The 17,201-nt window shown below is 33.9% G+C and overlaps 1 protein-coding gene and 2 long non-coding RNA genes across 19 annotated transcripts; 1 reads left to right on the top strand and 2 right to left on the bottom strand.

Annotated features, from left to right (window-relative positions):
- Positions 1–304: 304 nt before the first annotated feature.
- LOC108195666 (uncharacterized) lies at positions 305–2,275 on the top strand. The gene is made up of 2 exons (XR_001801564.2): positions 305–1,685; positions 1,834–2,275. It is a non-coding gene; the product is annotated as an uncharacterized LOC108195666 (long non-coding RNA).
- A 4,002-nt stretch (positions 2,276–6,277) lies between these two features.
- Positions 6,278–8,538, bottom strand: LOC135148025 (uncharacterized). The gene is made up of 5 exons (XR_010285836.1): positions 8,189–8,538; positions 7,981–8,061; positions 7,160–7,277; positions 6,994–7,054; positions 6,278–6,625 (listed from the first exon to the last, which is right to left on the bottom strand). It is a non-coding gene; the product is annotated as an uncharacterized LOC135148025 (long non-coding RNA).
- Positions 8,539–9,643: 1,105 nt separating this feature from the next.
- On the bottom strand, positions 9,644–16,534 carry LOC108193420 (pleiotropic drug resistance protein 1). 17 transcript variants are annotated; one of them, XM_064082162.1, is made up of 13 exons: positions 16,277–16,533; positions 14,180–14,270; positions 13,188–13,265; positions 12,949–13,020; positions 12,523–12,643; positions 12,326–12,420; positions 12,170–12,254; positions 11,900–12,059; positions 11,707–11,783; positions 10,701–11,200; positions 10,539–10,629; positions 10,302–10,367; positions 9,644–10,210 (listed from the first exon to the last, which is right to left on the bottom strand). In XM_064082162.1, the coding sequence occupies exons 4-10, from the start codon at positions 12,951–12,953 to the stop codon at positions 10,982–10,984; spliced, it is 762 nt and encodes a 253-aa protein (XP_063938232.1). In that variant the 5' UTR covers positions 12,954–13,020; positions 13,188–13,265; positions 14,180–14,270; positions 16,277–16,533; the 3' UTR covers positions 9,644–10,210; positions 10,302–10,367; positions 10,539–10,629; positions 10,701–10,981. The 17 variants fall into 17 exon arrangements, with proteins under 17 accessions (XP_063938232.1, XP_017215550.1, XP_063938230.1 ...); XM_017360061.2 differs by having other exon boundaries at positions 11,089–11,200; XM_064082160.1 differs by adding an exon at positions 13,384–13,546 and having other exon boundaries at positions 10,302–11,200; positions 13,188–13,298; positions 16,277–16,534.
- Between the last annotated feature and the right edge of the window lie 667 nt (positions 16,535–17,201).

Raw genomic sequence — 17,201 nt, 5'->3', positions numbered from 1 at the left:
GAAGGAATGGAACGGTTCATTCTTTCAACTTTCAAGTCATTCCATTCTGCAACATTGTTTTATAGTTTTTTCGCTGAAAAGGGTGGGAGAAGCCAATTCCATTCTCTCGGGCTAAAACAAAAACCAAGTTTTTCATTTACCCTCTCTATTCAGACTCTCGCTATTCTATCTCATATTCGACTCCGTTGATTTCGACAAGCTCAATATAAAATCAAGAATCTCAACGATTATATTTTCTATCATTTGCAACGATTTTCAAACCTCAATCAATCTAAGCATACAGGTTCGAACTTGATCCATTTGATTTTTTTTTTCATTAATCTTGTTAAATTGCGTAATTTGTAGATTGATTTAGATGAATTATTTGCTAATCTAGCTGATTTGTGTTAATGTATTTGTTTATCACTGATTTGTGTATGTGTACATATTAGTTGCATTTCGATTTTGTGTGTTAGTAGTTTTGTGTTTAAAAGTATATTTTCTTACTTCATTTCGTATTATATATTTGTGTTTGAATAATGTATATTAGGTGTTCGATCAAAAGCCTCTAAAAACTATATGATTAATTGCAGCAATGACAAGACTTCCACTAACTAAAAGAAATTATATTCGAAGAACGAGGATTATATTATAATGATGCGGCTGAAAATGATTGCTTTAGTATCTTGATATTTGCAAATGATTGTTGTGTTAGGGACAAGGGTAACATTGAGATAAATATACTCCATTTTTAAGATGGAAAGAATTCATTATGTTGATAGGTTAGTTAATTGAAGTGATGATACGTGTATCAAAAACCTTCGGATGAACATAAGGACGTTTCTATATATTATACTTTAACGATTTTGAGACAGAATGACTGAATTTAGAAGTCAATGTTTATCTACTATAGTGATTCATTTGAGTTTTCTTATTGGAAAACTTTGGAACTGGTAAACACTCATTTACATATAATCTGTTATTTCAGACTAAGATGGAAAAAGTGAAGGAGACCGGAGTACAAATGCTATACTCTTTGGCGTTTGCTTGATTTAGATTATGAGCTAATTATACATATATATTATAATATGGGCGTATGAATGTTTGATTTCCTATTATTTGCTAAATGATTTGTTATATATTTTCGTATGAGCATATTTTTGTTCAACTGATTTGCTTGCTTTGTGTAGTATATTTTGTGTTTTGACAATGGAATTCTAGAAAGGATGATAATTATCTATTATATGTGTATGATATGAGAAGTCTAGTGATTCTGTTTCCTTATTCTTTAATGTTGTGTTTGGTTGGGGAGAATGGAATGGAATGAGTAAAAATACTTGGAATTAATAGAGATAGGAAGAAAGTTTGAAAAGATTTTGAGGGAATGCAAAATTGCTATGATGAGATTGGAGAAGAAATTGAGAATAGGAGAGAATGGAGCATTCCATCTCAAATTGAAGGTGTGGTATCTAGCCTATGATGTAAGGAATGGAATGGAGGAAAGAATGAAATTTCTTAAAAATTGTCCATGAGATAGTTCATTTTTCATTCCATTCCTTCCGGAATCATTCACCCCAACCAAACACAACATAAATTATTATTAAAATGCAACTTATGAGTCATTTGAGTTTTCTTATGTGAAAACTTTGTGGCAGATGGCGTATGTTGCAACTGGTGTTGGATCACGTGCTAGAAGCCAAGCAGAGGTTTGATGTTTTCTAAGTTTGTATGTGTTCACAATATATCAACTATACAATTTGTGTAAACAATGATTATATGTAAAGTTTTTTCTTCTATCAATGCATTACAAAGTCTCCATACGAAAAAAGTAGATGACTGTTTTCCATGTGGCAGAAGCACGAGCACTTGACAAATTTGATTGACCCGAGGCGTTTGTATAAACTCTACACTAGGTGTTCAGATGATGAGGATTAAGCTGTGGAAGTTAAATGGTTGATCAAAGACGTAAGTGATGCTTTAGGAAAGTTTAATCTCTCTAACCATATATGGTTCTGCAAGAATTTAGATTTGCAGGGAATGAAAAAGAAGCTAGTGGAAATCCGTAGAAGGTATGGCATTATGATGGAGAGGATCATAGAGGAGCATAGAGACACGAGGAGAAAGAAGATAGAAAATGGCGATGACGGGGATGCAGACAAGTTGCTTGATATCCTACTTGACATATCAAAAGATGAGAGCCTGGAGATTAGATTGAGCATAGAGAACATCAAGGCTTTTATACTGGTAAACGTGTTTTTAAAATTCAAAACAAAAATGTATAATGTTTGAGAGAGCATAGATCTGTCCATGATATTTCCTTGGGATAAATTGCAAGATATATTTGCAGCTGGAACAGACACATCTCCCATAACAACAGAATGGGCACTTGCAGAGCTGATCAACCATCCAAAAATTATGGAAAAAACAGTACAAGAGATATATATTCTGTTGTGGGAAAGAACTGATTAGCCGAAGAATCTGATAGCATGCATCTTCTTTACCTTCAAGCCATCGTGAAGGAAACCACCCTACCGGTCCACTATTCCCTCCTAACCCTCAGCCAATATGCAACCTCACTTACTTTCTTGTTTTCACTAAATTAAGGCAGCCCTAAGCAAAAGCCTCAATCGTTGTACCCGAACAAGACGCCTCTAAATACACCTAAAGCATCTTCATCACCAGAATCGTCACTTGATGTATCAAGACATAAAACACAGGCATCACCAACTAAAAGACTTTCATGTGACAGACTGCTTGCTATTTCGCTTAAAACATCTACTTTTTCAAGCAAACCATGAACATGTGGCCACCAGCTTTCACACCTAATTACTCCATAAATTCCTTTAACTTGATCCTTTTCACTTTGATACTAATTAATATTATACTAACTAACCAAAAGACAAACATCTGACCTTGTGTTTCCTTTGATTATAAAGGAATGCACCATACGATAAGGAATAACAATTTAACAAACCACAACTTAAATATTGCAGATTACCATGAATTATACCCAATCAAAAAACAACCACCAAAACTTTAATATTATCTGATAAATGTCACAAGTCTGATAATATGACACAAGTGCAGCTTAAGGGTGTTGGTACCATAAAACATACTACTAGCTCAGCCTTGGTCTCCAGAGTAAGAGGTCATTCTCATATCTCAGCTATTTTTTAAACAAGTCGGGAATAAACAGCTAAACCTCAGACTCCATTACAACACTATTCATATATTATTTACAGTTCAGTTCGATATCCTATTCTGCAGAAGCATCTGAATTTAGACACATTGCTTTTATATGATGTAGAGAAACACAAAATAAGCCAATATGTCGGACATGAGCTGACAAACGGGAGATGAAGCAACATCAGTAAATATGCGCAATGTAACATTAATTAAGTACATAATAGTACATAATGGACGCGTTTAACTACTAATCCAGACATAATTCAGTACATAAACATAAAATCTTAACATTCTTGGTTTGAACTCGTAATTACGAAATCAATATCACTAGCTACCACCATCTAGCAGCCTTCGCCCTAGATTCCTCAATCGCCTTTCTAGCCTCCGTCGCAACCTTCCTCTCCTCCTCCGCCGCTTTCCTCTCCTTCTCCGCTGCCCTCCTCTCTCTCCCACTTTCCATCCTCAGAGCTCGGACTTCTTCGATGGCCGTCTCAACGTCTCTTCCCTTCACCCGATCCGGCACATCTAATGCCACAACCCCTACCCTTGTCAAACCCAAAAAGAGGTAGGGGAGCTCTACCAACTTCCGCTGCAAAAAACAAGACACAAAGTTGTGTTAATTAGGAACTAAACATGTGAAACAAGTGAAAATGCATGTAAAAATCTTACATAAAATGCTTTCAACGCAGCTTTCGTGCTTTGACATAATGAACAATTTTCTTCTTAAACAAGTGAGATTGATACAAATAAGAATGTTCTTGAGTTGTGTTATATATATAGTGAGAGTTGTTTTTAATAGTTACTCACAAGAAGCTGGACTTGCATGGTTTCGGTAAAAGATATATTTGAAAAACTAATAACAACTGACCACTGCAGATTCTATTTTAGTTCTTGCTTGAGCTGGAGGAGGTTGATTTCTCAGTGATGATACATGTCTGCTCATTGCTTATGCATGGTAGCATACAAAAGGAATACATAAATTTACACAAAATCTGTTAATGCTCTCCAGTAAAATAAGTTTAAGAGCATGTGATCGACTGTAATCAGTAAACACACTAAGAAAAATCAACAACAACCTTACCTCAGAGGCTTTCTTCTCACTTAGTACCATTAAGGAGCAGTGGCTAACGATGATTAATTGGAATAAATATAGGAAGAAAATAATATTCATATTATATAATTTTTTTACCGTTTCATAACATAAATAAGTCATTTCCACTTTGATTAGAATGGTGGATACCAAAATGATAACATAGTACCATTAAGAAGCAGTGGCATTAAGGAGGTCGTATATAATATTTTGTAACGATGATTAATTGGAATAAACATAGGAAGAAAATAATATTTATATTATATAGTTTTTCTACCGTTGCACAACACAAATAAGTCATGTCCACTTTGATTAGAATGGTGGATACCAAAATGATAACATAGAAAACAAATCTCTTGCCCCTATTAAGATCCGGAGTAAGGGAGGTCGTATATAATATGAACACAAGAAGAAAATAATATTCATATATAATTTTTTACCGTTACACAATATAAATAAGTCATTTTTTACCGTTCGGGGTTCGGGGCGGGGTCGGGGATGGGTATTGAATTCGGATCGAAGGCGGGATAGCACTCTCTGATCTCGAAGTGCCCCGTGCCCATCCCCGCTCTATAGTAAAATCTCTTGTCCACTTTCACATTTTGTGACACGTATGTATCATTACCAAGCTGCTTCTTTATGGCATGAGTTATGCATTAAACTCTGATATATATGATTTTTTTAAGGGTCAATCTGCTCAAATCTTCCTTGTTCTCTCGCCGTCCAACTTCATGCATTTGTGGGCAACTATTTCTTTGGGAAGTGTAAAGGCAATTAAATGTATTTGGTTTTTGGTTTTTGGTGGTATAATCCAAGTTATTCTTGATTTATACTTGGTAATTGAAAATATTTCATCATTTATTAAGGTAAATATCAAATTTATTAATGGTAAATAATTTGTTAGATTTTGTATTACTTACATTCATTGTTTGTGTTTTACAAAAGGTAAGCAAACCAGTTGATTGCATGGAGATCATGCCAGGCTACAAATTTTTGATTGTATCATCAACATATTTGGTTCAAGTGATATGCAATAATTTGAATTTTTATTTTTCAAAAACCATTTGTTTAATAATTTTGCATTTTGAGTTTATTTTATATATCTCACAGGTGTAAAATTCACAACACGAGGTGACTGCTTGCTGAAGTAAAAGTAAAAACCCAACTCGATCATCCACTTGTACATTGTTTCAATTGTATTGTTGTTGCTTGCACATTATCGCCGGTGTATTCGATAATGACTTGTAAGCAGGGGCGTAAACAAACCAAACTGTTGGTGAGGTACTCGAGCTCGGCTCGTAAAATATTCGAATTTAATTCGGTAATAATCGAGCCGAGCTCGAGCTATTTGGATGTTTTACCGAGCCGAGCTCGAGTTTCAAATTACTCGGCTCGTAAGGTTCGCGAGCCTTATCGAGCCTCTATTATTTTCTAATTTTTTATTATAACTATATATATTTACAAATATATTTAATATTTTATTTATACTTTATATATTTAATCGAATCGAACTCGAGCCGAACCGATCATATTTCGAGTTTTTGTCAATATTTGGTGACTCTATTCGATCTTTCGAGACGAACTTGAGCCTATCGAACTATTTACGACCCAAGTTTCGATCTTGAAATTAAAAGTTCGGTCGAATTCGAACTCGAGCCCCAGCCCCGAACTTTTCAGTCGAGTTCGAGCCGAGTCTGACAGTGTTCAACTCGGCTCGGCTCAATGGCACCCCTACTTGGGAGCTGCACCAACGTTATTTAAATGTCACAAAAATCATGACGCATTTGCCAAAATTGTTTATAAGAGACAAAGTTATGTACCCCTCTTCGTCTTCCCTTTAAATATTGATCTTCACTTTAAAATATTTTAGTATTGGTCAAAATTACATTTATGATGCTTTAATCATATCCAATTACATCCAGTGGACCAGTAGTCTCATATGGATACATAAAGATGAGCAACCGAAGAGTTTATCTTTTAACCATAGCCCATTGGTGTGACTACGTCCAAGGGAAAAAAAAAAGCAATACATATATGCACCATTCACTAATTTGTCCAGGTACAGAGCTTACAATTAACCATTGCTATAACCAGAATTAAAAAAAATAATAAAATGAAACAGCACTCGCTGATCCAAGTTTGCATCACTCATCCACGACTTAAAAATAATTTATAGCGTTCCTCTATTACAAAATCCAATATATTGTTGAAATTCAAAGACAGAAGAATTAAAATATCATGATCCACTTGGAAGATATTCCACACATTTTCAAGCAGTAGGATTGCTATACGAAAGCAATTCCGCCAATTTTGTGTAATACACGGCTATCACTAGCAATATCATGAATAAGATGGCCCACAAGCTTAATCCTGCAGTTCACCAGAAGTAGATAATTAACAAATCATTTCAAAATAAGCCAACTGTATAAACACATATTATATGCTTCTGACATATATATTTACTTTCCGTCTCACACTTATTTTAACCTGTAGCTGCGCTTAAAGTCTTAAATCTACAAGTTAATGGTACCAGTGGCATATAAAAATGGTTCACAAGGCTATACTTTCTAAACCCAGTTCTAATAATTCGAAGGAAACTAACATTTAGCTCTGCTTATAGTTTGTTTTTTTGACAGGTACTTGCACATGCATATATTACTATAGCAAATTTCATTTCTAAATACTTGCAAATATTATACTACAGCTAGTCGACAACCAACTTGTCAAGGAATACATACCTCTTTCCTTCTTATCAGTGTCACTCTTGCACTTGAATCAGAAGATGTTGACAAAAGAGCCCTGTAAACGAAATCAAATGGTTTAACAATTAATCAAACTTCTCAAGTACAGGTGCATATTTTTAAAAATGTTTATTTAAAGAGGGACACAAATTTGTACAAGAACCTTGAATCATGTGAAAACATCAGGTATGTAACTATGCCAAGATGAGCTTTCTTAACTGCTGTATGTAACTGCATACTGGGAAGAATGTAAAACTAATATGTCGCCTTCCATTGTCCCCCTGCAAGTTGAACAATCACCATACAGAAAGAAACAAAAGGAAATGTTAATTTGTTAACCCGAATGAGTTCGTCAAGTGCAACTTTGTATTTTATTGTTATTGTTTTTTACTAAAATAGAAATTAACACTAAATCAGTGGGGCAATAGCTCATTATCTAGAGAAAAAGAAAATCATGAAATAAGACCACCACATATATATTCCCGGAAAAAGATTTTACAGCACATACTTGTTCCTTCAGACCAGTTTCTATAAATCATGCTTACTAGAGGACTGCATAGGAGATTAACACACACACACACACAGAAAAAACGAGCAATCTTTCATTCTTCAGTGACCTATCATTCAAGAGCAAATTATCGTGATCCTAAACACGGCCACTTAAGCCATCGTAAGCTTATTCTCTATTATAGAAGTTCCAGCTTAAGTAAATAACAGATAGACATTGAAAAAACATGATACATGGTTACTGTCATCAGTTTGTCAGCTTATCTTAGTGTAAAAATAGTCAAAATTTTCAAGTGTATCCACCGGATTCTCTGCATATATGATGACATACAGATACCTAAAACAGCTAACCAATCTGACTTCCACTTCCACACTAAAAAAACCTTGAACAAGTTATCAAATGTCCTTCATGCAAAAAACAAGGAGTTCTTAAACAGCTAGTTATTTTCCGTCAGCTGAAACATTATAGGCAGTTACCGAGTCACGGGTTATATATATGCTTCGAGCTGATCCACGACCATAATGTGGTGTTCCACTTTATAATACTTCCACCACTACCTAAAAACAAGAGTATATAACTGGTGAATCATGCTTGTATTAGGTACATAGAATAAAGAAATCACTATATATGTACATATAGATAAATCTTTTTATATTTTGTAGAGGAAGAAAAATGTTTCCCCACCTTTTAAATAAAAAGAAATAGATAAGGTGTCCCCGTTGATTCTGCTCATGCATAACACAAAGTCACAAACCATTTACAAATAAAACCAAGTGGGCAAAAAAATATACCATTTGCCCACAAGAAGCCATTTTAATTTATACCAAAATCATATCATCAACAAATATTTTTCTGTAGGACTTGTTTACGCAAATCAAATTGAGTGTGTTGCATAGCATTACACTGCATGCAATATTGTATAAATTCCAACGTAACAGAAGTATAACTAGAAAGCAAAAACTCATCTCCAACTACCCGATATGCTTTTCTTTTATATGAGCAACTAAAGCAAAAAAAAAGAACCAGATACTGCAGGAATGATGAACCCTACCTCACCACCAACAGCAAGTACAGATCCCTCATTGTCGAAAGTTAGTGCTAACTGTTGTCCAACGTCTTCTAGTTGGCTAAGAATTTTTTCAGATGATTTTAGACCCCACCAGTGAACATCATCGCTCTTTACCGCATCCCATTCAACCCATCTATGCAAGTAAATCATGATACAGTTGTTACTTCGAAATAAGTCAAGTTATTGTATATTTTGTGTGGCTTGAAATAAATATGACCATTTCCTACAACTAGGGTTTACAAACAACTAGCATTTTGCCCGTGCTTCGCACACGGAAATTCTCGATGTTCCATTCAATTTTTATAAATTTTAACCGGTTTTCGATGATGACAAAAAAATATATCACTAACAGATATTACAATTAGATTTGGAACTATAAAAATTATAGGATGTGAAAAATAAAAAAGAAATTATTACATTTACTATTGATATTTCTATTAATAAAATACATTACGTTAGGCTATTACATGTTAGATATTGGAGAGTAGCACCCATCTGATATTACAATAACTTAATCTCAATTAGGCAATTAATTACCTGACCATGACTCTAGCAGACAACCCAATATCATCTTCATCTAATTTTTTTTTCTTTTTTTGAGAAAATCATCTTCATCTAACTTAAAAATCATCTTCAAACAAATAAATTTTTGATTTAATTCAAAAATATTTGTTCGTATTAATGACTAACGTTTGTATTGCAAAATAAATATAACACATAACTATAAAATTTTATTCAACTAAAAAATTTTAAACGGTTGTATTATTTTATTATAGCAACATTGTCCATACTTTATTAACATGATTTTTTTATAATATATAATATTAAATTCAGTATTGTTATTAATAATTTGTTGTATAAAAATTAAATTTATTATTTTAAAAAATGGGTATTATGTTAAAACTTAAAAAATATAATAGTTTAAGTGCAAATCGAATTTTTTTTGTTTTCTTTGTATTTATTGAAAGTACATAAATCATTGCTGCCTTGGACACATGTACACCACCTCATGGGAACCAAAAAAAGTTATTTCCTCATAAAGAATAAAAAACCCCTTTCAGAGATATATATCAGCAAAATCAAAAGTAATTATAAATAATAGAACTCTGTCAAGAAATAGTCCTAAGCAACTTTAAAAAAAAAATACAAAGTGATTAACCTTACCAGTTGCCTTATACATTGGCAGGGGAGAATGGATAGAAATTGCTAGATTCTATATGAGCCTATGTAGGGGTTGAAAGCATAATTCAAAAGAGTACTACATGGTTTTTCTTCCCTGTTCCTCTTTACCAGTTGTTTTTCTTCTATGTTCCTCTTCGGCAAGTGCCACTTTCTCCTTAGCATGTTGGCTAACCTGTAACCTCTGCAGCAGCCTTGGCAATTGAATTAAATGTGACCGTCACCCATGAAGCCCCTATGGATACATACTTGTTACTGAATACAACAGATTTGGCAACTGCCGATTTAATTTTCTGGGAGACTTGATAGTTTTGATCCACTTTTTGAACTTTGTCGGAAGTTCGAACAGCTAATGCTTTACCTAGAACATAACCCTTTTCAACAATGCTACTAAATACATCTTTTGTTTTAGTGAGATAAGAGTCAGCTCCATATGTTGCAGCTCTGTCTTCTGCAGCCTGAAAAAACATCGCATTATGTTATCCATTCACAACATCTAAATTGAGACGTCATAGCTTAAAAATTGCACATAGAAATACAAATCCTTACCAGATGTGGAAATGAAGCAGTGGGAGCCAGAATGATAATTACAGTCAGGTCAAGTAGCTTTGTGTCCTGTAAACTTTAAATGTGTCAAGCTGCAAGTCTACAGGAATTACTATACCAAAAAATTACAGTAAATCTATAGGAAGGGACAATTTGTTTGTGTAGGCTAGTACATTTTGTATCAGGCATGTTTTATTGGCATAGCAAGTACCATGGGAACATCAAAATGAAGAGAGGTACCTGCTTGCTAGCTAAATCAAAGAATTTCCATGAACTTATAATTATATCAATACCAGCAGCAAGAGTTTTCATGACTCTTTGGTACCAGACCCTGCAAGGTACCCAAGTTGTTAACCGAATCTGAAATTCAAAATTCACATAATGATGTAGTTAACCACTTACACAAACAGTATATTGTTAAATATCCACCCACTGCTCAGAATGACTATTACATACGAGCTTTAGTCATTCCAATTCCACTATGAATAATTGCCAAGGTATTTTTGCTCTTGTTCGAAATAATTAGGATAAAAAATTCTCACTGGGCATCTAGCTTGGTCTTATCGTCAAGCATTCAAATTGGATTTTAATAAGAGCCTGGACCGAAACAAATGAATATTAGCCAAACTAATATTCATTACGGACAACAAATGACAATATCAATTTCATTAATTTGCCTCATATTAGAATGCTAAAAAGTTGAACAATAAGAATGCTAATAAGTTGAGCATAAAGATAAAAATAAATGAACAAAAAGAGAAGAGAAAGATGTGAATTAAAAACTCCATACCTGAAATATTGTCGAATGCTAACAACGGCAAAGCCAAAGATGCCATGTTTCTTCTCCTTCCATCCCTTTCTTTCCTCATTAAGGTCCAAGCACTGTCCTCTTCCGTCCGAATCTTGTGATCAAACAATAAGCAACTATCCACAATTTAATCTTAAGCATGTCTCCTATAATTAAGGAATTCAAAATTTAAATTGATGGAAAGGTAATAGAAATGTGAGAGAAATCAGGCGGTTGGAGGAAAATTAGTTAAAATATACGTGGTTATATCATACAAACATGGTTTTAAATTATAACCAGGTAAAAAAAAACATTAATCATGACAAACAGGCTGGTCTGAGAAAGATCAATATACATATAAGCCCTGAAAATCTCAACATATAATAGGAACCAAACACTTCAGAAAAAAAGTAAAGTTATTATTTTTTTACTTTCTTGCTGATCGGTTCTCTGCCAAATTTCAGAAACAGTGTCAAGAAGGAAAAAGATTGTATGGAAATAGGTGTTTTAGCTAATATTACTTCAATGTGGCCCAAAGTTAAGATCACATTTTTCAGCAGAACTGCTAAGTTTAACATCACATATATTTTTGTAAGATTTTAATACTCACAATTTTTATACCTTCATAAAGATGTCAACATCAAGATCAGGTTTAATATTTGCGTCTTTCTCTCTTCTTGCCAGCTCTGCCAACATTTCTGGGAAGCATTGACATGTATTATACATCAAAGCACCTTGTGTTTAAAGCAAATCAATCTTCCAAATTCAAGCTCATTATAAAGGATTAAAGAAATCAAATACGTTTACTACTAACCATAGCGTGATCCTACCCCCTGGCATCTTTCAGAGAAAGCCAAGGTTTCTCTCACGGTCATTTCTCCTATATGGCGATCGTATTGGCTGATATAGGCAGCCGATCTTTGAGGAACAAACTCTTGCATGCTGTGGCCTTTGTAAGTCACGCTTCCAGAGGTCTAATAATGCATGAACATATTAAATGAGTTTCCAAGTTCAGCAAGAATGCAAAATCCTTCAGCTAAGATTGACATGTCTAACAAAAATGTGATAGTTGCAGAAATCTTACCTTAAGGGACGGATCTAGCTTCCCAGCCAATGCAAGCATCAGTGTGGTCTTCCCTGAACTGGGAGGACCCAAAAGTAATGTCATCCTGTAACACACCACATAACACATCAGCATCAAAAAAGTTCAAATTATGTGAATTCTCTTAATTAAGCCTACCTGCAAGGCTTGCAAGGCTTAAGGATTCCGCTAACATCTTCTAAGATGGTTAAAATCTTCTTGTTTGGAAATATATGGAAAATACTTAACAGCCCCTGTTCAGTTCAAAGGTGAAGAAGAAATTACTAATGAATAAACATAAACAAACATACATTAAAAAAATGAAAAGGCAAGTGTTTACACGTGGGTGTTGATACCTCCAATGTCACAAGATTGAAGTTGGTAAAAGAAGGCAAAGCTCTGCTCCCTACAAAAGCTTCTGCTTCGACATGCAGATTCTCAAATCTAACTTCAATTGTAGGCAACTGCAGTCCCAATCTAATAACATTATAATACCAACCATAATCAGGAGAAATGTCCCAAATTTCATTTAGCATTAAATTATCAATGAATAAGAACCAAACACTTTAGAAAAAAAGTCACGAAGATAAAAGTAGAATCATATAATATACATATAAGTTTTTTGTTCAGACATTATATGAAACATATATCAGGCAATCGAGATATGAATGATAATATCCATAAAAAGTGAAAATTTTAATTCTACAAATGCTTAACAACAAATAGATTCCTATAGACTATTAACAAATTAGAGTCACAAAATACGGAAGATGAACTTTTACCGCATTATGCAGGAGTGATCAATGGGGAAGCCATACCAGTGTCACTAATATTGGCTACTCGATGCTTCGATTCTACAAAAACACAAACAAAATTATACACTGATTCTACACAAAACATGACACCAAACTGTTTATCAAGAATTAAACTCAAATTCACTATTAAACTGACAACAACTTCTCATATTGAAAAAAATTCTCAAGGAAGATAAGAAAATTAACTGAATTGTGGAGAAGGTTACCATGTTTATAAGATGAAGAAGAGCGAGGACCAAGCGGAGTTCGTTTCTTTCATGGAAATTTCTCAGAATAATCACCACCTGTTGATCAACGACAATCAAAAATTTGAAACTCTGAAGAAGAGAAGATTATTATCAGTTTCAGATCATGACAAATGATTCAAATGCAGAGTAAAAACAGATTGATCAGAAAAGGCACCGGACTGTGCCGCAACCGACGGTGAGAGAGGAAGTTTCTGAATCACCGCTCCACGAATCAAGGAGTTCGAAATTTAAACCGATGATAAGATAATAGTCGTGTGAGGCAGTTTGAGAGAAATTAGTTGAGTATTACGTGCTTTTGTGAAGTGGTTATAACCCGCCTGAACATGGATAACCCATCAGAAGTAGAAAATTAAACTGTAATGGACACGGGTCTGACCCATTTGAAAACGGATGATCCAATAAATAGTCAAATGTCCAGAATGTACATGTTTCTTAATAGTAAGTAAATATTAGTAAGGGTAAGATTAGTAAATATTAGAAGCCTAATGCTAGCACAAATTTAGAATATATTGATGAGAAAAAATCTATGATGATTAAGGAAATGCTGAAATATTGTTATCTAATGTTTCGGTTTTTAGCAAAAAAATATTGGCCATGCATCATAGCAATCAAAGGGAGTGATAAAGTCAGATCATTGATGATCGTCTTTAATTTGATTCCACAATAGCTGGGACAGAATTCATTTGGCTGTGCGTAAAATTAAATTTTGAGGCTTAAGCTTGGAGGCAAAACAAAAAAAAGAATGCTGGAAAAGAAAACTGAATGGCGGCACAGAACATAAACACAATCCTCATTTCATGGAAAAGTCAGAATCAACAACTTAAAATCCTGTCTTGGCACTTGAGACAGAACATAAAAAAACTGCATTATACATCCTCCCAAGTTCAAATACGTAGAAAAGAAATTTTAAAGTCCAGTATTATAATATGGTAGTGCAGATATTTACTTACAGCTTTGGGGCATTGAGCATATAAGGCCTTCTCCACCAGGGTGGACAGCCATTCTATAATGTAGATCGGTCCAAGTACCAAGCTTTGCAACCTTAGAAGCATAAAGCACAATCAGTCACATAAAGTTATAAAAAACCAAAGGCCAATGTAGTCTCATGAATATAATATTAGAGTCCATAATATTCAATTAATCAAACAAAGGGAGACAAATGCAACTACTAAGGATGCATTCTGTTGCCCGTTTAGGTTTTTTTTTTATTCCACAAAAACCAGTGCTTCCGAGATGTTACTCTGACTCATGTACGGAGTGTGTGACACGACACATATCTGGGTGTCGGACTTAAAAAGTCTAAAAATAGGGAACACGGGGACACTGTCCTACTTGTGGACACGACATATTTTATTAATAAACAAGTAAGCTAGACATCATAGAATAAAATAACAATAGAACTTAGATTAAACTTGATGTTGTAAAGAACTCTGCGAATTAGGCATCTTTCCTACTTCTATCTCATTCTTACTTCTTCCTTTCTTCTATATTTATTTTGAATAGTAAGTGTGACAAATATTTGATATATAAATTAGTCAAAGTGTCCATATTTTAGTCAAAGGATTTGACACCAGTCCGACACGAGTACGGCAACCTAAACAGAAGTCAGAGTGATAGGACTCCAAGATTGTAATATTCTGTATATACTATTTCGGAAGAGAATATTGAATTAGATCAAAAATGAATGTACTCAGGTCTGTAAAGATAGACTTTCATACATGTGATTCTTTCAAATAGAGCAGTATTCCTATACAACGTACTCACTAAAAGTCACTCCCTCTGTCCTTTTAGATGGTTAACAATTTCCTAACATGGACGTTCCAACCAATTCTTTACATTTCAAAACTTTCTACAAAAAGTAAAATTTTACTAATTTTAAAATTCAAATGGGCCCGTTGTTTTCCACTAACTCCCACTATCTTCCTAATCTATTACTTAAATATTGATGGATCCCACTACTTTACCCATTTTCTTACACTTCTCTACCACCTTATACATTTTTCTTAACCTCTGTGCCCAATTCATTTGTAAACAAATAATGGGACGTAGGGGTACTACTTATTTGTCCCTTTGGTTTTGTTAGCATGGGTCAAGGTTTCTGGAAATGTACATACAAAATAAAAAATGTATTTTGAATGAAAAATAAAAACTAAAAACTGATTCAAGCCAAAAGTTATTTATGCAAGTAGATTTCTTTCCAATCTTAGAATTAGTTAAAAAGTCAAAGAGACAAGTATATAAGAGCTAAGGGAGTATAACGGTAAGAAGAAAGACAAGTACAATACAGTAACTTAACTAATCGATTTGGAAATTAGGAAGTAATAATGAAAAAAAATGCTTACAGTTTCAATTCTAGGACATTAGTATTAGCTTCTTAAAAAAATTACCCTTTGATGTGAGCTACATATCATGTTCGCATCAAATTTATGTTTTTATAGTTCTATGTAAGCTTTGCCTGGACAAAACTAAATATCACCCTCACAACCTACACAATTCAAGGGATGTGAATAAGATTGTAATTCGAGTCAAGCTACTCGGCCCGAGATATGAATCTCACAAATCACAACCAGACCAATGTCTAATAAAAGTACCCTCTTTTCATCATTTAATTTACTACGCATTTGCATTACAAAACACATAACTGCCTTAAAAATTAAGCTATCCAGAAAGATAATGGAGTAACTTAATTACAACAAAATCACCTCTAAATCATATTTAAAAAAACAGTTTGGCTAGTGTGTGCCCATGGGCACATGCTAAGCACTAACATTAATAAAAATGGAGGGTTTTGATTGGTGTGGTTGTTGTAACTGCAGGGGGTCCACCATTATTAAAGAAGGTAAGCCAATAGAAACCCTCCAATTTCATAAATTTTGGTGCTTAGTGTGTGCCCATGGGCACACCATAGAAAAACCGTTAAAAAAATCGCAATCAAATCACGGAACAAAAAGATTAGCAGACAGGCTCGAAACTAATTAGCATTTCGAATATCGAGTCAAATCTCGCAAACAGTGCTAAATTATCCAAAGATCAGAGAGAAAACATACAGGCTGATCAGAGACAGAATTGGAATCGACATAGAACTGAGAATCGAGAATAGCATTAGGTATCCCACTCTTGCCTTCGCCGCCACCGCCGGAGAGAGCGACGTGCCTGGTAGTGTCGATCGACGGTGGAGATTCATCGCAGTTATCTTTTGGAATTAGCAATCACCATTATAATCCACCCTTGTTATTACAATTCAGATTATTGATTTGGGTTTTCCTGTTGAAATATGTACTCCCTCCGTCCCAGTCAATTGTATACGTTTCTTTTTCACTGCTCGACACGCTTTTTAAGGTTCTTATAAAACATAGTTCTACAACTTATTTTTAAGATTTTCTTTTTTTGTATAAAAGTATAAATGTTATATTTTTATACAAAAAAAGAAAATCTTAATAATAATTTACAGAACTATACTATATTGAAGCATTAAAGTTCGTGCCGCGCCCCCGTCCCCCAATGTATACTATTGACCGGGACGGAGGGAGTAATTCTGTATACACATGTACAGTGTGTGAATGCGCTGGAGCTTTTCGTACTGTATTTAATTTGGAGACTAAAATTTTAGAAAAAAGGTCGTTCTGATTTTGGTTTTATATTTTTGCTATAAAAAAAACGTTTTGATTTTGGGTTTTTTTTAGTGATAATTGATGTACCACATCACAATATTTCACCAAATCAATTTTAGAAAGATGATCTTGTGATTCTTAGTTTCACAGCTTTATCGATATTTATACAAATATATGTAAAATCAAATAATATATTTTTTTATGAACAAGCAAAATTTCATCAAAATATTGAAACTTTTGAAATTTAGCCAAAACAAACTTTCGAGCTGTCAATTAAAACAATACTGTGGAAAAAAAAACTAAATAAGTTGTCGTTTTGTTTTCAAATCGTTTACACATAGAATATTTAAATTCTTAAATC

This window comes from Daucus carota, chromosome 7 (assembly GCF_001625215.2).
Source record: "Daucus carota subsp. sativus chromosome 7, DH1 v3.0, whole genome shotgun sequence".
Lineage (NCBI taxonomy): Eukaryota > Viridiplantae > Streptophyta > Magnoliopsida > Apiales > Apiaceae > Daucus > Daucus carota.
This window is presented reverse-complemented; position numbering and strand designations above follow the sequence as displayed.

Bases quoted from the DNA above. Each gene is read 5' to 3' on its own strand.
- LOC108193420 (XM_064082160.1), bottom strand. The intron at 12,255-12,325 runs GTAGGCTTAATT...GGTGTGTTACAG, and splicing joins AAGCCTTGCAAGCCTTGCAG to GATGACATTACTTTTGGGTC. The intron at 12,060-12,169 runs GTAAGATTTCTG...ATGCATTATTAG, and splicing joins AGCTAGATCCGTCCCTTAAG to ACCTCTGGAAGCGTGACTTA.